General features: G+C 43.3%; 1 protein-coding gene across 1 annotated transcript; it reads right to left on the bottom strand.

The window, feature by feature from the left end:
- Nucleotides 1-12,243: 12,243 nt before the first annotated feature.
- Nucleotides 12,244-13,580, bottom strand: LOC147965848 (uncharacterized). The gene has a single exon (XM_087526961.1). The coding sequence runs from the start codon at nt 13,510-13,512 to the stop codon at nt 12,244-12,246; it is 1,269 nt and encodes a 422-aa protein (XP_087383087.1). The 5' UTR covers nt 13,513-13,580.
- Nucleotides 13,581-15,133: the final 1,553 nt, after the last annotated feature.

The raw sequence follows: 15,133 nt of genomic DNA, 5'->3' as shown, positions 1-15,133 counted from the left end.
TCAATTGCTTGCCGATCAACGGGCAAGTCAACCAAAGTCCACACTTTGTTCTCATACATGGATCCCATCTCAGATTTCATGGCTTCTAGCCATTTAGCGGAATCTGGGCTCACCATCGCTTCTTCATAGTTCGCAGGTTCATCATGATCTAGTAGCATGACTTCCAGAACAGGATTACCGTACCACTCTGGTGCGGATCTTACTCTGGTTGACCTACGAGGTTCGGTAGTAACTTGATATGAAGTTACATGATCTTCATCATTAGCTTCATCACTAATTGGTGTAGGTGTCACAGAAACCGGTTTCTGTGATGTACTACTTTCCAATAAGGGAGCAGGTACAGTTACCTCATCAAGTTCTACTTTTCTCCCACTCACTTCTTTCGAGAGAAACTCCTTCTCTATAAAAACTCCGAATTTAGCAACAAAAGTTTTGCCTTCGGATCTGTGATAGAAGGTGTACCCAACAGTCTCCTTTGGGTATCCTATGAAGACACATTTCTCCGATTTGGGTTCGAGCTTATCAGGTTGAAGCTTTTTCACATAAGCATCACAGCCCCAAACTTTCAGAAACGACAACTTTGGTTTCTTGCCAAACCACAGTTCATAAGGCGTCGTCTCAACGGATTTCGATGGTGTCCTATTTAACGTGAATGCAACCATCTCTAAAGCATAACCCCAAAATGATAACGGTAAATCAGTAAGAGACATCATAGATCGCACCATATCTAATAAAGTATGATTACGACGTTCGGACACACCATTACGCTGTGGTGTTCCGGGTGGCGTGAGTTCCGAAACTATTCCACATTGTTTCAAATGTAGACCAAACTCGTAACTCAAATATTCTCCTCCACGATCAGATCATAGAAACTTTATTTTCTTGTTACGATGATTTTCAACTTCACTCTGAAATTCTTTGAACTTTTCAAATGTTTCAGACTTATGTTTCATTAAGTAGATATACCCATATCTGCTTAAATCATCTGTGAAGGTGAGAAAATAACGATATTCGTCACGAGCCTCAACATTCATTGGACCACATACATCTGTATGTATGATTTCCAACAAATCTGTTGCTCTCTCCATAGTGCCGGAGAACGGCGTTTTAGTCATCTTACCCATGAGGCACAGTTCGCAAGTACCAAGTGATTCATAATCAAGTAGTTCCAAAAGTCCATCAGTATGGAGTTTCTTCATGCACTTTACACCGATATGACCTAAATGGCACTGCCACAAATAAGTTGCACTATCATTATCAACTCTGCATCTTTTGATTTCAACATTATGAATATGTGTATCACCACTATCGAGATTCATCAAAAATAGACCACTCTTCAAGGGTGCATGACCATAAAAGCTATTACTCATATAAATAGAACAACCATTATTCTGTGATTTAAATGAATAACCGTCTCGCATCAAACAAGATCCAGATATAATGTTCATGCTCAACGCTAGCACTAAATAACAATTATTTAGGTCTAATACTAATCCCGAAGGTAGATGTAGAGGTAGTGTGCCGACCGCGATCACATCGACTTTGGAACCATTTCCCACGCGCATCGTCACCTCGTCCTTAGCCAATCTTCGCTTAATCCGTAGACCCTGTTTCGAGTTACAAATGTTAGCAACAGAACCAGTATCAAATACCCAGGTGCTACTGCGAGCTTTGGTACATATCAATAACATGTATATCACATATACCTTTGTTCACTTTGCCATCCTTCTTATCCGCCAAATACTTGGGGGCAGTTCCGCTTCCAGTGACCAGTCTGCTTGCAGTAGAAGCACTCAGTCTCAGGCTTAGGTCCAGACTTGGGTTTCTTCTCCTAAGCAGCAACTTGTTTGCTGTTCTTCTTGAAGTTCCCTTTCTTATTCCCTTTGCCCTTTTTCTTGAAACTGGTGGTCTTATTGACCATCAACACTTGATGCTCCTTCTTGATTTCTACCTCCGCGGCTTTTAGCATCGCGAAGAGCTCAGGAATAGTTTTATTCATCCCTTGCATATTGTAGTTCATCACGAAGCTTTTGTATCTTGGTGGCAGTGATTGAAGAACTCTGTCAATGACACTATCAACAGGAAGATTAACCCCCAGTTGAGTCAAGTGATTATGATACCCAAACATTTTGAGTATATGTTCACTGACAGAACTATTCTCCTCCATCTTGCAGCTATAGAACTTATTGGAGACTTCATATCTCTCAATCCGGGCATTTGCTTGAAATATTAACTTCAACTCCTGGAACATCTCATATGCCCCATGACGTTCAAAACGTCGTTGAAGACCCGGTTCTAAGCCGTAAAGCATGGCACACTGAACTATCGAGTAGTCATCAGCTTTGCTCTGCCAGACGTTCATAACATCTGGTTTCACTCCTGCAGCAGGCTTGGCACTTAGCAGTGCTTCCAAGACATAATTCTTCTGTGCAGCAATGAGGATAATCCTCAAGTTACGGACCCTGTCCGTGTAATTGCTACCATCATCTTTCAACTTTGCTTTCTCAAGGAACGCATTAAAATACAACGGAATAACAGCACGAGCCATCTATCTACAATCAAACATAGACAAGCAAGATACTATCAGGTACTAAGTTCATGACAAATTTAAGTTCAATTAATCATATTACTTAAGAACTCCCACTTAGAAAGATATCCCTCTAATCCTCTAAGTGATCACGTGATCCAAATCAACTAAACCATGTCCGATCATCATGTGAGATGGAGTAGTATCAATGGTGAACATCAATATGTTGATCATATCTACTATATAATTCACGCTCGACCTTTCGGTCTCCGTGTTCCGAGGCCATATCTGTTATATGCTAGGCTCGTCAAGTTAAACCTGAGTATTCCGCGTGTGCAACTGTTTTGCACCCGTTGTATTTGAACGTAGAGCCTATCACACCCGATCATCACGTGGTGTCTCAGCACGAAGAACTTTCGCAACGGTGCATACTCAGGGAGAACACTTATACTTTGATAATTTAGTGGGGGATCATCTTATAATGCTACCGTCAATCAAAGCAAGATAAGATGCATAAAAGATAAACATCACATGCAATCAATATAAGTGATATGATATGGCCATCATCATCTTGTGCTTGTGATCTCCATCTCCGAAGCACCTTCATGATCACCATCGTCACCCGCGCGACACCTTGATCACCATCGTAGCATCGTTGTCATCTCGCCAATCTTATGCTTCCACGACTATCGCTACCGCTTAGTGATAAAGTAAAGCATTACAGCGCAATTGGATTGCTTACAATAAAGCGACAACCATATGGCTCCTGCCAGTTACCGATAACTCGGTTACAAAACATGATCATCTCATACAATAAAATTTAGCATCATGTCTTGACCATATCACATCACAACATGCCCTGCAAAAACAAGTTAGACGTCCTCTACTTTGTTGTTGCAAGTTTTACGTGGCTGCTACGGGCTTAGCAAGAACCGTTCTTACCTACGCATCAAAACCACAACGATAGTTTGTCAAGTTGGTGTTGTTTTAACCTTCGCAAGGACCGGGCGTAGTCACACTTGGTTCAACTAAAGTTGGAGAAACTGACACCCGCCAGCCACCTGTGTGCAAAGCACGTCGGTAGAACCAGTCTCGCGTAAGCGTACGCGTAATGTCGGTCCGGGCCGCTTCATCCAACAATACCGGTGAACCAAAGTATGACATGCTGGTAAGCAGTATGACTTATATCGCCCACAACTCACTTGTGTTCTACTCGTGCACAACATCAATGCATAAAACCTAGGCTCGGATGCCATTGATGGGGAACGTAGTAATTTCAAAAAATTTCCTACGCACACGCAAGATCATGGTGATGCATAGCAACAAGAGGGGAGAGTGTTGTCTACGTACCCTCGTAGACCGACAACGGAAGTATTGACACAACGTAGAGGAAGTAGTCGTACATCTTCCCGATCCGACCGATCCAAGTACCGAACGTACGACACCTCCGAGTTCTACACACGTTCAACTCGGTGACGTCCCTTGAGTTCCGATCCAGCAAAACGTTGAGGGAGAGTTTCGTCAGCACGACGGCGTGATGACGGTGATGATGTTCTACCAACGCAGGGCTTCGCCTAAGCACCGCTACGATATGACCGAGGTGGAATATGGTGGAAGGGGGCACCGCACACGGCTAAGGAACGATCACGAGGATCAAATTGTGTGTCATGGGGTGCCCCCTTGCCTCAGTATATAAAGGAGGGAGAGGGGGAGGTGCGGCCGGCCCTATGGGTGCGCCTGGAGGAGTCCTACTCCAACCGGGAGTAGGACTCCCCCCTCTTGCCTTGTTGGAAAAGGAAGGAGGAAGGGAGAAAGAGGAAAGGGGGGCGCCGCCCCCCTTCCTTGTCCTATTCGGACTAGGGGGGGAAGGGGCGCGCGGCCTGCCCTGGCCGGCCCTCCTCTTCTCCCTTATGGCCCATGTAGGCCCAATAACCCCCGGGGGGTTCCGGTAACCCCCCGGTACTCCGGTAAAATCCTGATTTCACCCGGAACGTTTCCGATATCCAAATATAGGCTTCCAATATATCAATCTTTATGTCTCGGCCATTTCGAGACTCCTCGTCATGTCCGTGATCACATCCGGGACTACGAACAACCTTCGGTACATCAAAACACAAAAACCCTAATTACGATCGTCACCGAACTTTAAGCGTGCGGACCCTACGGGTTCGAGAACTATGTAGACATGACCGAGACACGTCTCCCGTCAATAACCAATAGCGGAACCTGGATGCTCATATTGGCTCCTACATATTCTACGAAGATCTTTATCGGTCAGACCGCATAACAACATACGTTGTTCCCTTTGTCATCGGTATGTTATTTTCCCGAGATTCGATCGTCGGTATCTCAATACCTAGTTCAATCTCGTTACCGGCAAGTGTCTTACTCGTTCCATAATACATCATCCTGCAACTAACTTATTAGTTGCAATGATTGCAAGGCTTGAGTGATGTGCATTACCGAGAGGGCCCAGAGATACCTCTCCGACAATCGGAGTGACAAATCCTAATCTCGAAATACGCCAACCCAACAAGTACCTTCGGAGACACCTGTAGAGCACCTTTATAATCACCCAGTTACGTTGTGACGTTTGGTAGCACACAAAGTGTTCCTTCGATAAACGGGAGTTGCATAATCTCATAGTCATAGGAACATGTATAAGTTATGAAGAAAGCAATAGTAACAAACTAAATGATCAAGTGCTAAACTAACGGAATGGGTCAAGTCAATCACATCATTCTCCTAATGATGTGATCCCGTTAATCAAATGACAACTCATGTCTATGGTTAGGAAACATAACCATCTTTGATCAACGAGCTAGTCAAGTAGAGGCATACTAGTGAATCTCTGTTTTTGTCTATGTATTCACACATGTATTATGTTTCCGGTTAATACAATTCTAGCATGAATAATAAACATTTATCATGATAGAAGGAAATAAATAATCACTTTATTATTGCCTCTAGGGCATATTTCCTTCACCCCTCCACTTATTCTTGCAACCACACACTTCGTCTTCCTCCAGAAAAATTCCTCCACCAGCTCAAACCCGAGTTCTAGCTCATCTTGCTGCCATTTTCGATCTCCTTGCTCAAAGCTCCATTCACAAAACTGCTTTGGGGGATTGTTCTTCGGTATGTGACTCCTCCAATGGTCCAATTAGTTTTTGTTCTAGTGCTTTATTTATTGCAAATTTTTGCTGCTTAGCTGACCCTGTTCTTGAGCTTGCATGTCAAATTTATGTGGTCAAAAGTAGTTTTAATGCATGATATGGCCTTTAGGCACTTGTGGGAGTAGTTGCTATCAATCTTGTTGAGTTTGGTTCACTTTTATTTTGAGTTACTAAAAATTTCAGAAATTTTTCAGAGAAAGAAAATGATGAAAAGATTGTTGAGGGGCTCTTAGAGCTGAAGCTCGAAGGATAAGCAAAATGAAGAGAATAAGAAGCCCAAATATAATCTCCCTCGCACTGCGGAGGTTCGGCCGTGCGAATGGCCTTGTGATGAGTTCTTGAGAGCTGCGGGGATTTATGATGAATTTTATTATTTGGCTGAGAATGCAGGCCTCGTCGACTTCCTCCATGACCAGCGCGAATAGTATCTCCTCCTCACTAATATTTTCGTGCAACATTTTTACTTTCATGCTAAGAAATCACCATCTTCGGTAGTATTTCATTTATATGATGAGGTTAAGGAGATGTCACTACACGAGTTTTTTCGAGTCTGTAAGATACCCTTTGCGGGCAGCATAGAGGAACCACATCGTAATGATGTGGAGGGATTTATTGATATGATTGTTGTAGGGGAAACGAGGAAGGTTTTCGATGCAAGAATTACTAGCATACATTTTCCTGTTCTACGTTACTTTGCAATATTTGTTAGTAGATGCTTAATTGGTCGCGGGAACAGTGGGAATCTCAATGCCCCTGATATTGTTATTTTGCACCATGCTTTGTTTCGTGATACCACTTTTAGTATAGACGCCATTGTTGCTAAACGGTTAAATCTGAACGGTACAAAGGGTCATGTCTTTGGAGGCATCTTTGTCTCGCGCCTTGCTGCACACTTTAACATACCTATTAGGCATTATGGGAAAGAGGAAAAGTTGATGCCTCTTATTTTTCTAGATTATAAGAGTATGGTAGCACATGATTTTATTGTTAAGGATAAGAAGAATATGCTTAAATATAGACTGATATTTGATAAAAATTACTTTGAGACTATTACCTTGCCTGCTCCCTCTTTGTTCAACATATTTTCAGGCACGTACCTTGTTTTGCTGGAGGCCGTTCATGCATACTGGAGCCTGACATCAGCTCCAGAGCCTGAGCCAGAGGCACCACTTGATCCTCACCGTCAGTCTGTTTATCAGTGGGATCCGGAGGAGATCGCCAACCAGTGGCACCCTGAGGACACTCCTTCGTACACTGGAGAGGGCGGCTTTCAGCCGTGGCCATAAACCAACTTAGGCCAAAAGCCTAAGCTTGGGGGAGTACGTATTCCTCACCGACATTACATTAATGTTCACACACTCATTCTAGTTGTCGGTGCTCATACTTTTTCATTGTATTATCCATGCTAGTTTATTTTCCTTTTTAAGCCTTCTTCTTGTGTGTTTGAAAAACCTTAATAAAAACCAAAAAAATCAGTTGTAGCTTTTAGCTAGTTTACTTTCCATGCTTGTAGTAGTAATAATTAAAAGAAAACCCAAAAAGATTTCTCTCTCTTCTTTTACTTGTTGGGAGTTTTCCCGTGTAAATACTTTTGTTTCTTTTCTCCTTTTTGGGGGTCGAGAGGAGAAGACCATGATGAAAATGTTGAGTGGCTCTTATATGCATTTCTGTTGATCTAACAAAGAGCCCATATTACTTTGTCTTTTCTTGTGTATTAAATACATGCAGATTCCAGCTTAGTCCAATGCACGTGCACTATTATTATTATCCACACCGTTCGATCATGCAAGTGAAAGGCAATAATGACGATATATGATGAACTAATTGAGATGAGAGAAGCTGGTATGAACTCGACCTCTCTTGTTTTTGTAAATATGATTAGTTCATCGTTCCTGATTCATCCTATTATGAATGAAACATGTTTGCAATGACAATTAGAGATTATAGTTGCTCATGCCATGCTTAATTAGCTAGGAGTTTATAATGGTTTACCTTACGTGCCAACATGCTATTAAAATGGTTGTGATGTGGTATGGTAGGGTGTTATCCTCCTTTGAACAATTTGAGTGGCTTGACTTGGCACATGTTCACGCATGTAGTTGAAACAAAATCAACATAGCCTCCACGATATTTATGTTCGTGGTGAATTATATCCTACTCATGCTTGCATTCAGTGTTGATTAATTTTAATGCATGTTCATGACTGTTGTCGCTCTCTAGCTGGTCGCTTTCCAGTCTCTTTCTAGCCTTCACTTGTACTAAGCGGGAATACTGCTTGTGCATCCAACTCCATAAACCCCAAAAGTTATTCCATATGAGTCCACCGTACCTTCCTATATGCGGTATCTACTTGCCGTTCCAAGTAATTTGTATGTGCCAAACTCTAAACCTTCAAATGAAATTCTATTTTGTATGCTCGAATAGCTCATGTATCAACTAGGGCTGTCTATATCTTCCATGCTAGGCGGGTTATTCTCAAGAGGAGTGGACTTCGCTCCTCATTCACGAGAAAATGACTGGTAATCGAGATGCCCAGTCCCATGCTCTAACCAAATCAAAATAATTGCAAACAAAACTCCCCCAGGATTGTTGTTAGTTGGAGGCACCCGTTGTTTCAGACAAGCCATGGATTGATCTTTGTTGGTGGTGGGGAGTATAAACTTTATCATTCTGTTTGGGAACCGCCTATAATGTGTGTAGCATGGAAAATATCAAGATCTCTCGGTTGTTATGTTGACAATGAAAGTATACCACTCAAAATATTATGTATCTCTATTTCAAAATCGAGCTCTGGAACCTCTACAAATCCCGGCATCCCTCTGCGAAGGGCCTATCTATTTACTTTTATGTTGAGTCACCATCCTCTTATTAAAGAGCACCAGTTGGAGAGCACTGCTATCATTTGCATGCATTACTATTAGTTTACATTGAGTATGACTGTGACTGGATCTTTTTTTACCATGAATTACAATGTTTAGTCAGTCCTTAATCTTCAGAGGTGCTCTGCATTTATGTTTTGCGGTCTCAGAAAGGGCCAACGAGATACCATCTTGTTATATCATATTATGATTGTTTTGAGAAAGTGTTGTCATGTGAGATTTATTATTATTGCTCGTTAGTTGATTATGCTATTGATATGAGTAAACATGAGACCTAAATGTTATTGTGAACATGGTTAGTTCATAATCTTTGCTGAAAACTTGAATACTGGCTTTACATATTTACAACAACAAGATCAAATAGAGTTTGTAAAAGTTTTTCTTTATCACTTTCAGTTTGTCAACTGAATTGCTTGAGGACAAGCAAAGGTTTAAGTTTGGGGGAGTTGATATGTCTCCATCGTATCTACTTTTCCAAACACTTTTGACCTTGTTTTGGACTCTAACTTGCATGATTTGAATGGAACTAACCCGGACTGACGTTGTTTTCAGCAGAATTGCCATAGTGTTATTTTTGTGCACAAATAAAAGTTCTCGGAATAACCTGAAACTTCACGGAGAATATTTTTGGAATATATAAAAAATACTGGCGAAAGAATCAACGCAATGGGGCCCACACCCTGTCCGCGAGGGTGGGGGTGTGCCCCCTATCTCGTGGGCCCCCTGATGCTCCACCGACCTCAACTCCAACTCTATATATTCACGTTCGGGGAGAAAAAAATCAGAGAGAAGGATTCATCGCATTTTACGGTACGGAGCCGCCGCCAAGCCCTAATCTCTCTCGGGAGGGCTGATCTGGAGTCCGTTCGAGGCTCCGGAGAGGGGAATCCATCTCCATCGTCATCATCAACCTTCCTCCATCAACAATTTCATGATGCTCACCGCCATGCGTGAGTAATTCCATCGTAGGCTTGCTGGACGGTCATGGGTTGGATGAGATTTATTATGTAATCGAGTTAGCTTTGTTAGGGTTTGATCCCTAGTATCCATTATGTTCTGAGATTGATGTTGCTATGAATTTGATATGCTTAATGCTTGTCACTAGGACCCGAGTGCCATGATTTCAGATCTGAACCTATTATATTTTCATGAATATATGTAAGTTCTTGCTCCTATCTTGCAAGTCAATAGTCACCTATTATGTGTTATGATCCGTTAACCCCGAAGTGATAATAATCGGGATACTTACCGGAGATGACCGTAGTTTGAGGAGTTCATGTATTCACAAAGTGTTAATGCTTTGTTCCGGTACTCTATTAAAAGGAGGCCTTAATATCCCTTAGTTTCCAATAGGACCCCGCTGCCACGGGAGGGTAGGACAAAAGATGTCATGCAAGTTCTTCTCCCTAAGCACGTATGACTATATTCGGAATACATGTCTACATTACATTGATGAACTGGAGCTAGTTCTGTGTCACCCTATGTTATAACTGTTGCATGAGGAACCGCATCCGACATAATTATCCATCACCGATCCAATGCCTATGAGCTTTTCACATATTGATCTTTTCTTAGTTACTTTTCTGTTGCCACTGTTACAATCACTACAAAACTGCTACTGTTACTTTTGCTACCGTTACCGCTACTATTATATTACTTTGCTACTAAATACTTTGTTGCAGATATTAAGTCTTTCAGGTGCGGTTGAATTGACAACTCAACTGTTAATACTTGAGAATATTCTTTGACTCCCCTTGTGTCGAATCAATAAATTTGGGTTGCATACTCTACCCTCGAAAATTGTTGCGATCCCCTATACTTGTGGATTATCACCCACCATGAGCGGGTCTATTCTTCATAAAACTAGTAGTCTTGCTGATGCTATATCTTTGCTCGTGGTTGAACTTGAAAGACAATTTATCCATATGCATCCTTGCATACAGAGGATTTTTCTAGAATTTTCTAATGTTGAGCATTCTTCTGTTAAGCGAGCACCTACCATCTTTTTAGCTCATGAGTTCACATTTATAATAAAAGAGGCCAATGAAATTTTTGCGCATTACAGGGTGGATGCCGGCCGTCCTCCCATAGAAGCAATTCTTTTTTTCAAGAGGACATAATGCGCTTACGATCTTTAGATCATGTTGCTTTTAATGAAAACTTTAGAAAAAAGGTTCCTACCGATGTTCTTGTCGACAGGATTGCTGAACTTAATGATAATTTTGCTATCCAGAACAATGGGTTAGATTTTTCCCTTGAACAAAGGCTCATGACTTTTTGCCAAAAGAATGCTTATAATGATGAATTGGTTGTGCGTTATGAGGGGCCAAAGGAGGAACCAATACCTCCCGAGCTTGATCTTGGGGACTTTTGTCTCATTAAATTTAGCCCTTTTGATTACTTTTGCTTGCCACAAAGAAATCTTGTTGCTGAACGTAGGGAGTATGAGATGAGTTTTCGCGATTTACTTTATCAGTATCATGGCAATACCTAGATCTATTCTTTTTCTACACATGTGCTTCAAAGTAGCACCATGATCTTCATGATAGAGTGTCACTTATGTTGTCACTTTCAAATACTAGTGAGAATTTTTCATTATAGAACCTGGCTTGTATATTCCAACAATGGGCTTCCTCAAAATGTCCTAGATCTTTGTGAGCAAGCAAGTTGGATGCACCATTACTGATGCAAGGTTGCCGACCGCTACGGTCGCCGGAATCGAGCTCCATCGCTGATGTTGTCGCATCAATCTCGTCACCGTTGTTCACTAGGCTTATTGCCGAAGATGCTCCTCCTTGCAACCATGTTGTGAATGGCCGTGAGTACACGATGCATGGGTTACTACCTCTCCATGGGCCACATTTGTCAAGACAAAAGACAATCATGCGTCTGAAAGGTAACAAGAGATATTGTTTTGCAATGCGTCAAGGGTCGACAAGGAAGGATGTGGAGAGAGTTTTCGGTGTGCTTGAAAAGCACTTTGGCATCATTCGTGGCCCTACCAAGTAATGGAACTCCAAGGCCCTATGACAAATCATGACATCACGCATCATCTTGCATAACATGATTAGTGAAGATGGGAGAGACATGCCTGAGAACTTTTGGTACATCTCTAATGGGGATCATTTTGAACTGGAGCACAATGCAGACATGATATATAGATTCCTCGCAATGCGTCGCAGGATCGAGAACCGAGAGGTTCATACCCAACACTAAGATGATCTTGTTGAGTATTAGTGGCATCTCCATAGCACATCACAGTTGTGCTTTTATCATGCTCTTTACTTCATTTGAACCCTTTTGTGTGTTTGAATTTGAATAATTCGGTTTGCGAACTTTTAGGTTGTAATATTCATGAATTGTGTGAATGTTAATTATTATGTTTGGATTTAAAATGTGTGTAAATATGTAGTTGAAATATAGTTCGTAGTCTATCTGATGGCTTTATTTATAAAGTTGGGCATATGTCTTTTCTCAAAAAAACAAGTACAATCTACGCACTCAAATATACACCTTTTCTGTAAAAAAAAACAAAGTACAATCTAGCCACTCAAATGCGGGCGTGCCACCCGGTAGTTATTACTAATAAATAAATAAATATAAAACCTCCCCTTTTGTCCAAAGAAAAAAACACGATTGAAGCCTTGTGGCGTGTCGTTCATCAAGGTAGGAGCCAGACCGGTGGCGAGTAAGCTGAGAAGGAGCCTTCCCCCGGCTTCATGGGAAAGCAGTGCTCGGGACGAGCGGGCAGCAGGCAGCACCTTCCATTGTCGGCGCAGGCAAACTCGCCGGGGTTACTCTGCATGGGGAAGAAGGGCTCGTAGTAGGTCTCGTTGTAGTAGGTGCGGTCGTCGAGAAAATATACGCCCTCCTCGACACAGCCGGACGGGAAGTCGGCGCACTCGTGCGCCCTCGAGCAGCCAGGGCCGACGACCAGCAGCCGGCCATCGAGGCTTCCGACCGCAGTCCAAGCGAGAGAGAACTCGGGCTTGCGGTGCGCGACCGGAGTCAGCGCAAAGAGCCGAACGCATGAGGTGGCCCCGTCGTCAGGCATCCACTCCTTGGCCACCATGAGGAGCTCGCCGCGTGACTCGATGAGGTATCCGGCGCGGGGTTCTGCGTAGTCCCGCGTGTCGCCGCGGCCAGTATAGTAGAAGACGGCGCCGCGAGTGCCAAGATCCTCTTCTGGTTGGTCGAGAACAGTGTAGACCCGGAGGTTCTCGCCCTTGGTCAGTACGAAGAAGCAGCCGTCGAAGAAGGCGATGTCCTGCGCCGACCACCCAACGCCGGCGCAGACCTCTAGTGGCTGGATGGCGATCCGCGAGCCGAGGCGCCAGAAGCAGACGTAGCGCCATTTGTCAACGCCTTTGGGTCCGTGCACGTTGAGGATGGCGCCGGCGATGCACTTCCCGTCGACGGCCGGCGCCGACGAGAGGGTCGCGGCGAGGATCATGACGGGATGGCGAGGGCCCCGGAAACATAACCTTTGGTGCGACCGGACGACTCCGTGGTCGTCGCGGACGCGGCGGCATCTAATCGAGAGGTCCCCGATGTCGATGTCGGGCAGCGGGATGCGCTCGCCGGTGCGGACGTTGAGCAGCACGTGCCCCTCTTTGCTGCCGAGGGCGAGGAACGCCCACATGCCGTCGTAGGAGCCGAAGAAACGGGCGCGGCGCGCGTCCTCCGAAAGGCCGAGGCCGTGCTGGGCGCCGCCGGTCAGGATGCAGGCGACGGACGGACCACCGGCGAGCGGGAGTAGAAGGCAGGGGAGGAGCCGCGGAGGCGAGGCAACGGGACCGGGCGTGGTGGTCGCTCTGTGCCACGACTTGCAGCAAGCGCCCATGTAGACGCGGCCGAGCGGGCAAGGGAGGAGGGCCTCGATATGCCGGACGATGTCATCCGGGAGTTCGTCCCAGCGCACCGCCGCCATGAGGGTTCCGAGCAACGAAGAGTCGACGATGTAGGATTGGCCAACGATGGAACCAGGAACAGAGGGAAAGCACGACCTGATCGTTGGTTCTCGAGGTGCTCCCTGTACTGCCCTCTTCTCTGCTCTCGTTTATACAGTAAGTATACTCGGAGTAGCTAGTTACATGACTCGGCCTCGGGGTAGACTCCAAAGTCCAAACAAATTACTCGAGCACAAACCCAACGTGCTACGGGTACGGGTACGGGTACGGGCAGACTCCTAGCCAGACACGCACGCAGCTTAAGGTCTCGTCTGGTAGACTCTTGGAGCAGCTTTCCATAGGGGGTTTTCTACGCGTCGATCGACAGATCTTTTTACGCCTCGCGAGCTATCCGATCAAGGTTGCCTAGCGTAGCCCAGGGTATGATCCCGCTTTGCAACAAGAGTATTGTTTGCCATGGTTGTTGCAACAAGAATTTTGTTTTAAAAACACATCGCTGACTATTATAACAAGAGATTTGTTTCATAAACACATCGCTAACCATTGTAACAAGAGCTTTGTTTCAGAAACATCGGTGACGTTGCAAAGTAGCTCTCTGCATAGAGAAAAGTATATTTTTCGTCCCTCAATTCTTAGAAGAGGCTAGATTTGGTCCCTCAACTTCAAAATCGGACAACTTACATCCTTAACTTCTGAAACTGGACAAGATTCATCCCTGGTCACGGTTTTAACCGGTTTTCGTGCTGTCCCACTACGGTTTTGACCGTGCAAACTCAAATTTGGCTACATTTTCCAACTCCGCATAATGTTTTCAAATTCGGTTACTTTTTCAAATACGTCAACTTTTTAAAAAGTTATGTACTGTTTTAAAATCTACGTACTATTTTCAAGTTCATGTACTTTTTCAAATCTGCGTATTTTTTTAAAGTTCATGTAGTTTTTTCAAGTTCATTTTTTTAAATTGACGTAACTTTTCATATTCGAGTAAATTTTTTTGGAAAGAGTTCATGAATTTGAAAATTTTATGCGAACTTGGAAATACTACGCGGATTTGGACTTTTTTTACAAAAAAAATATGTGGATTTGAAAAATTATGTCAACTTGAAACAAGTACATGAATTTCAAACAAAGTTCATGAATTTAAAAAAATATGCGGAGTTTGAAAAGCATGCGGATTTGAAATAAGTATGCGAATTTCAATAATAGTTCATGGCTTTGAAAAATAATTGGATTTGATAAAATTACAAAAACTTGGGAAAAATATGCGGATTTGAAAAAAGTATGTAAATGTTTAAAAATCATGGATTTGAGAAAAGTACGCAAATTCAAAATAGTTCGCTGATTTGGAAAAAGTATGCTTATTTTTTAAAAACAATACGCGACCATGAAAAAACTATGCGGATTTGAAAAGTGTATGTGAATTTCAAAAAGTTCACGAATATTAAAAAAATTACATGAATATGAGTGAGCACGTGTCAAAACCAGGGTGAGTCGGCATAAAACCGGTCAAAACCGAGACCAGGGATGAATCTTGTCCGGTTTCGGTAGTTGGGGGTGTAAGTTGTCCGGTTTTAAAGTTGAAGGACGAAATCTAGGCTTCATCAAGAGTTGAGGGACGAAAAATATACTTTTCTCCTCTGC

Source organism: Triticum urartu, chromosome 6A (assembly GCF_056163025.1).
Source record: "Triticum urartu cultivar PI428250 chromosome 6A, HENAU_Tu73, whole genome shotgun sequence".
Classification (NCBI taxonomy): domain Eukaryota; kingdom Viridiplantae; phylum Streptophyta; class Magnoliopsida; order Poales; family Poaceae; genus Triticum; species Triticum urartu.
Note: the sequence above shows the minus strand (reverse complement) of the source record. Positions and strands in the feature narration are given on the sequence as shown.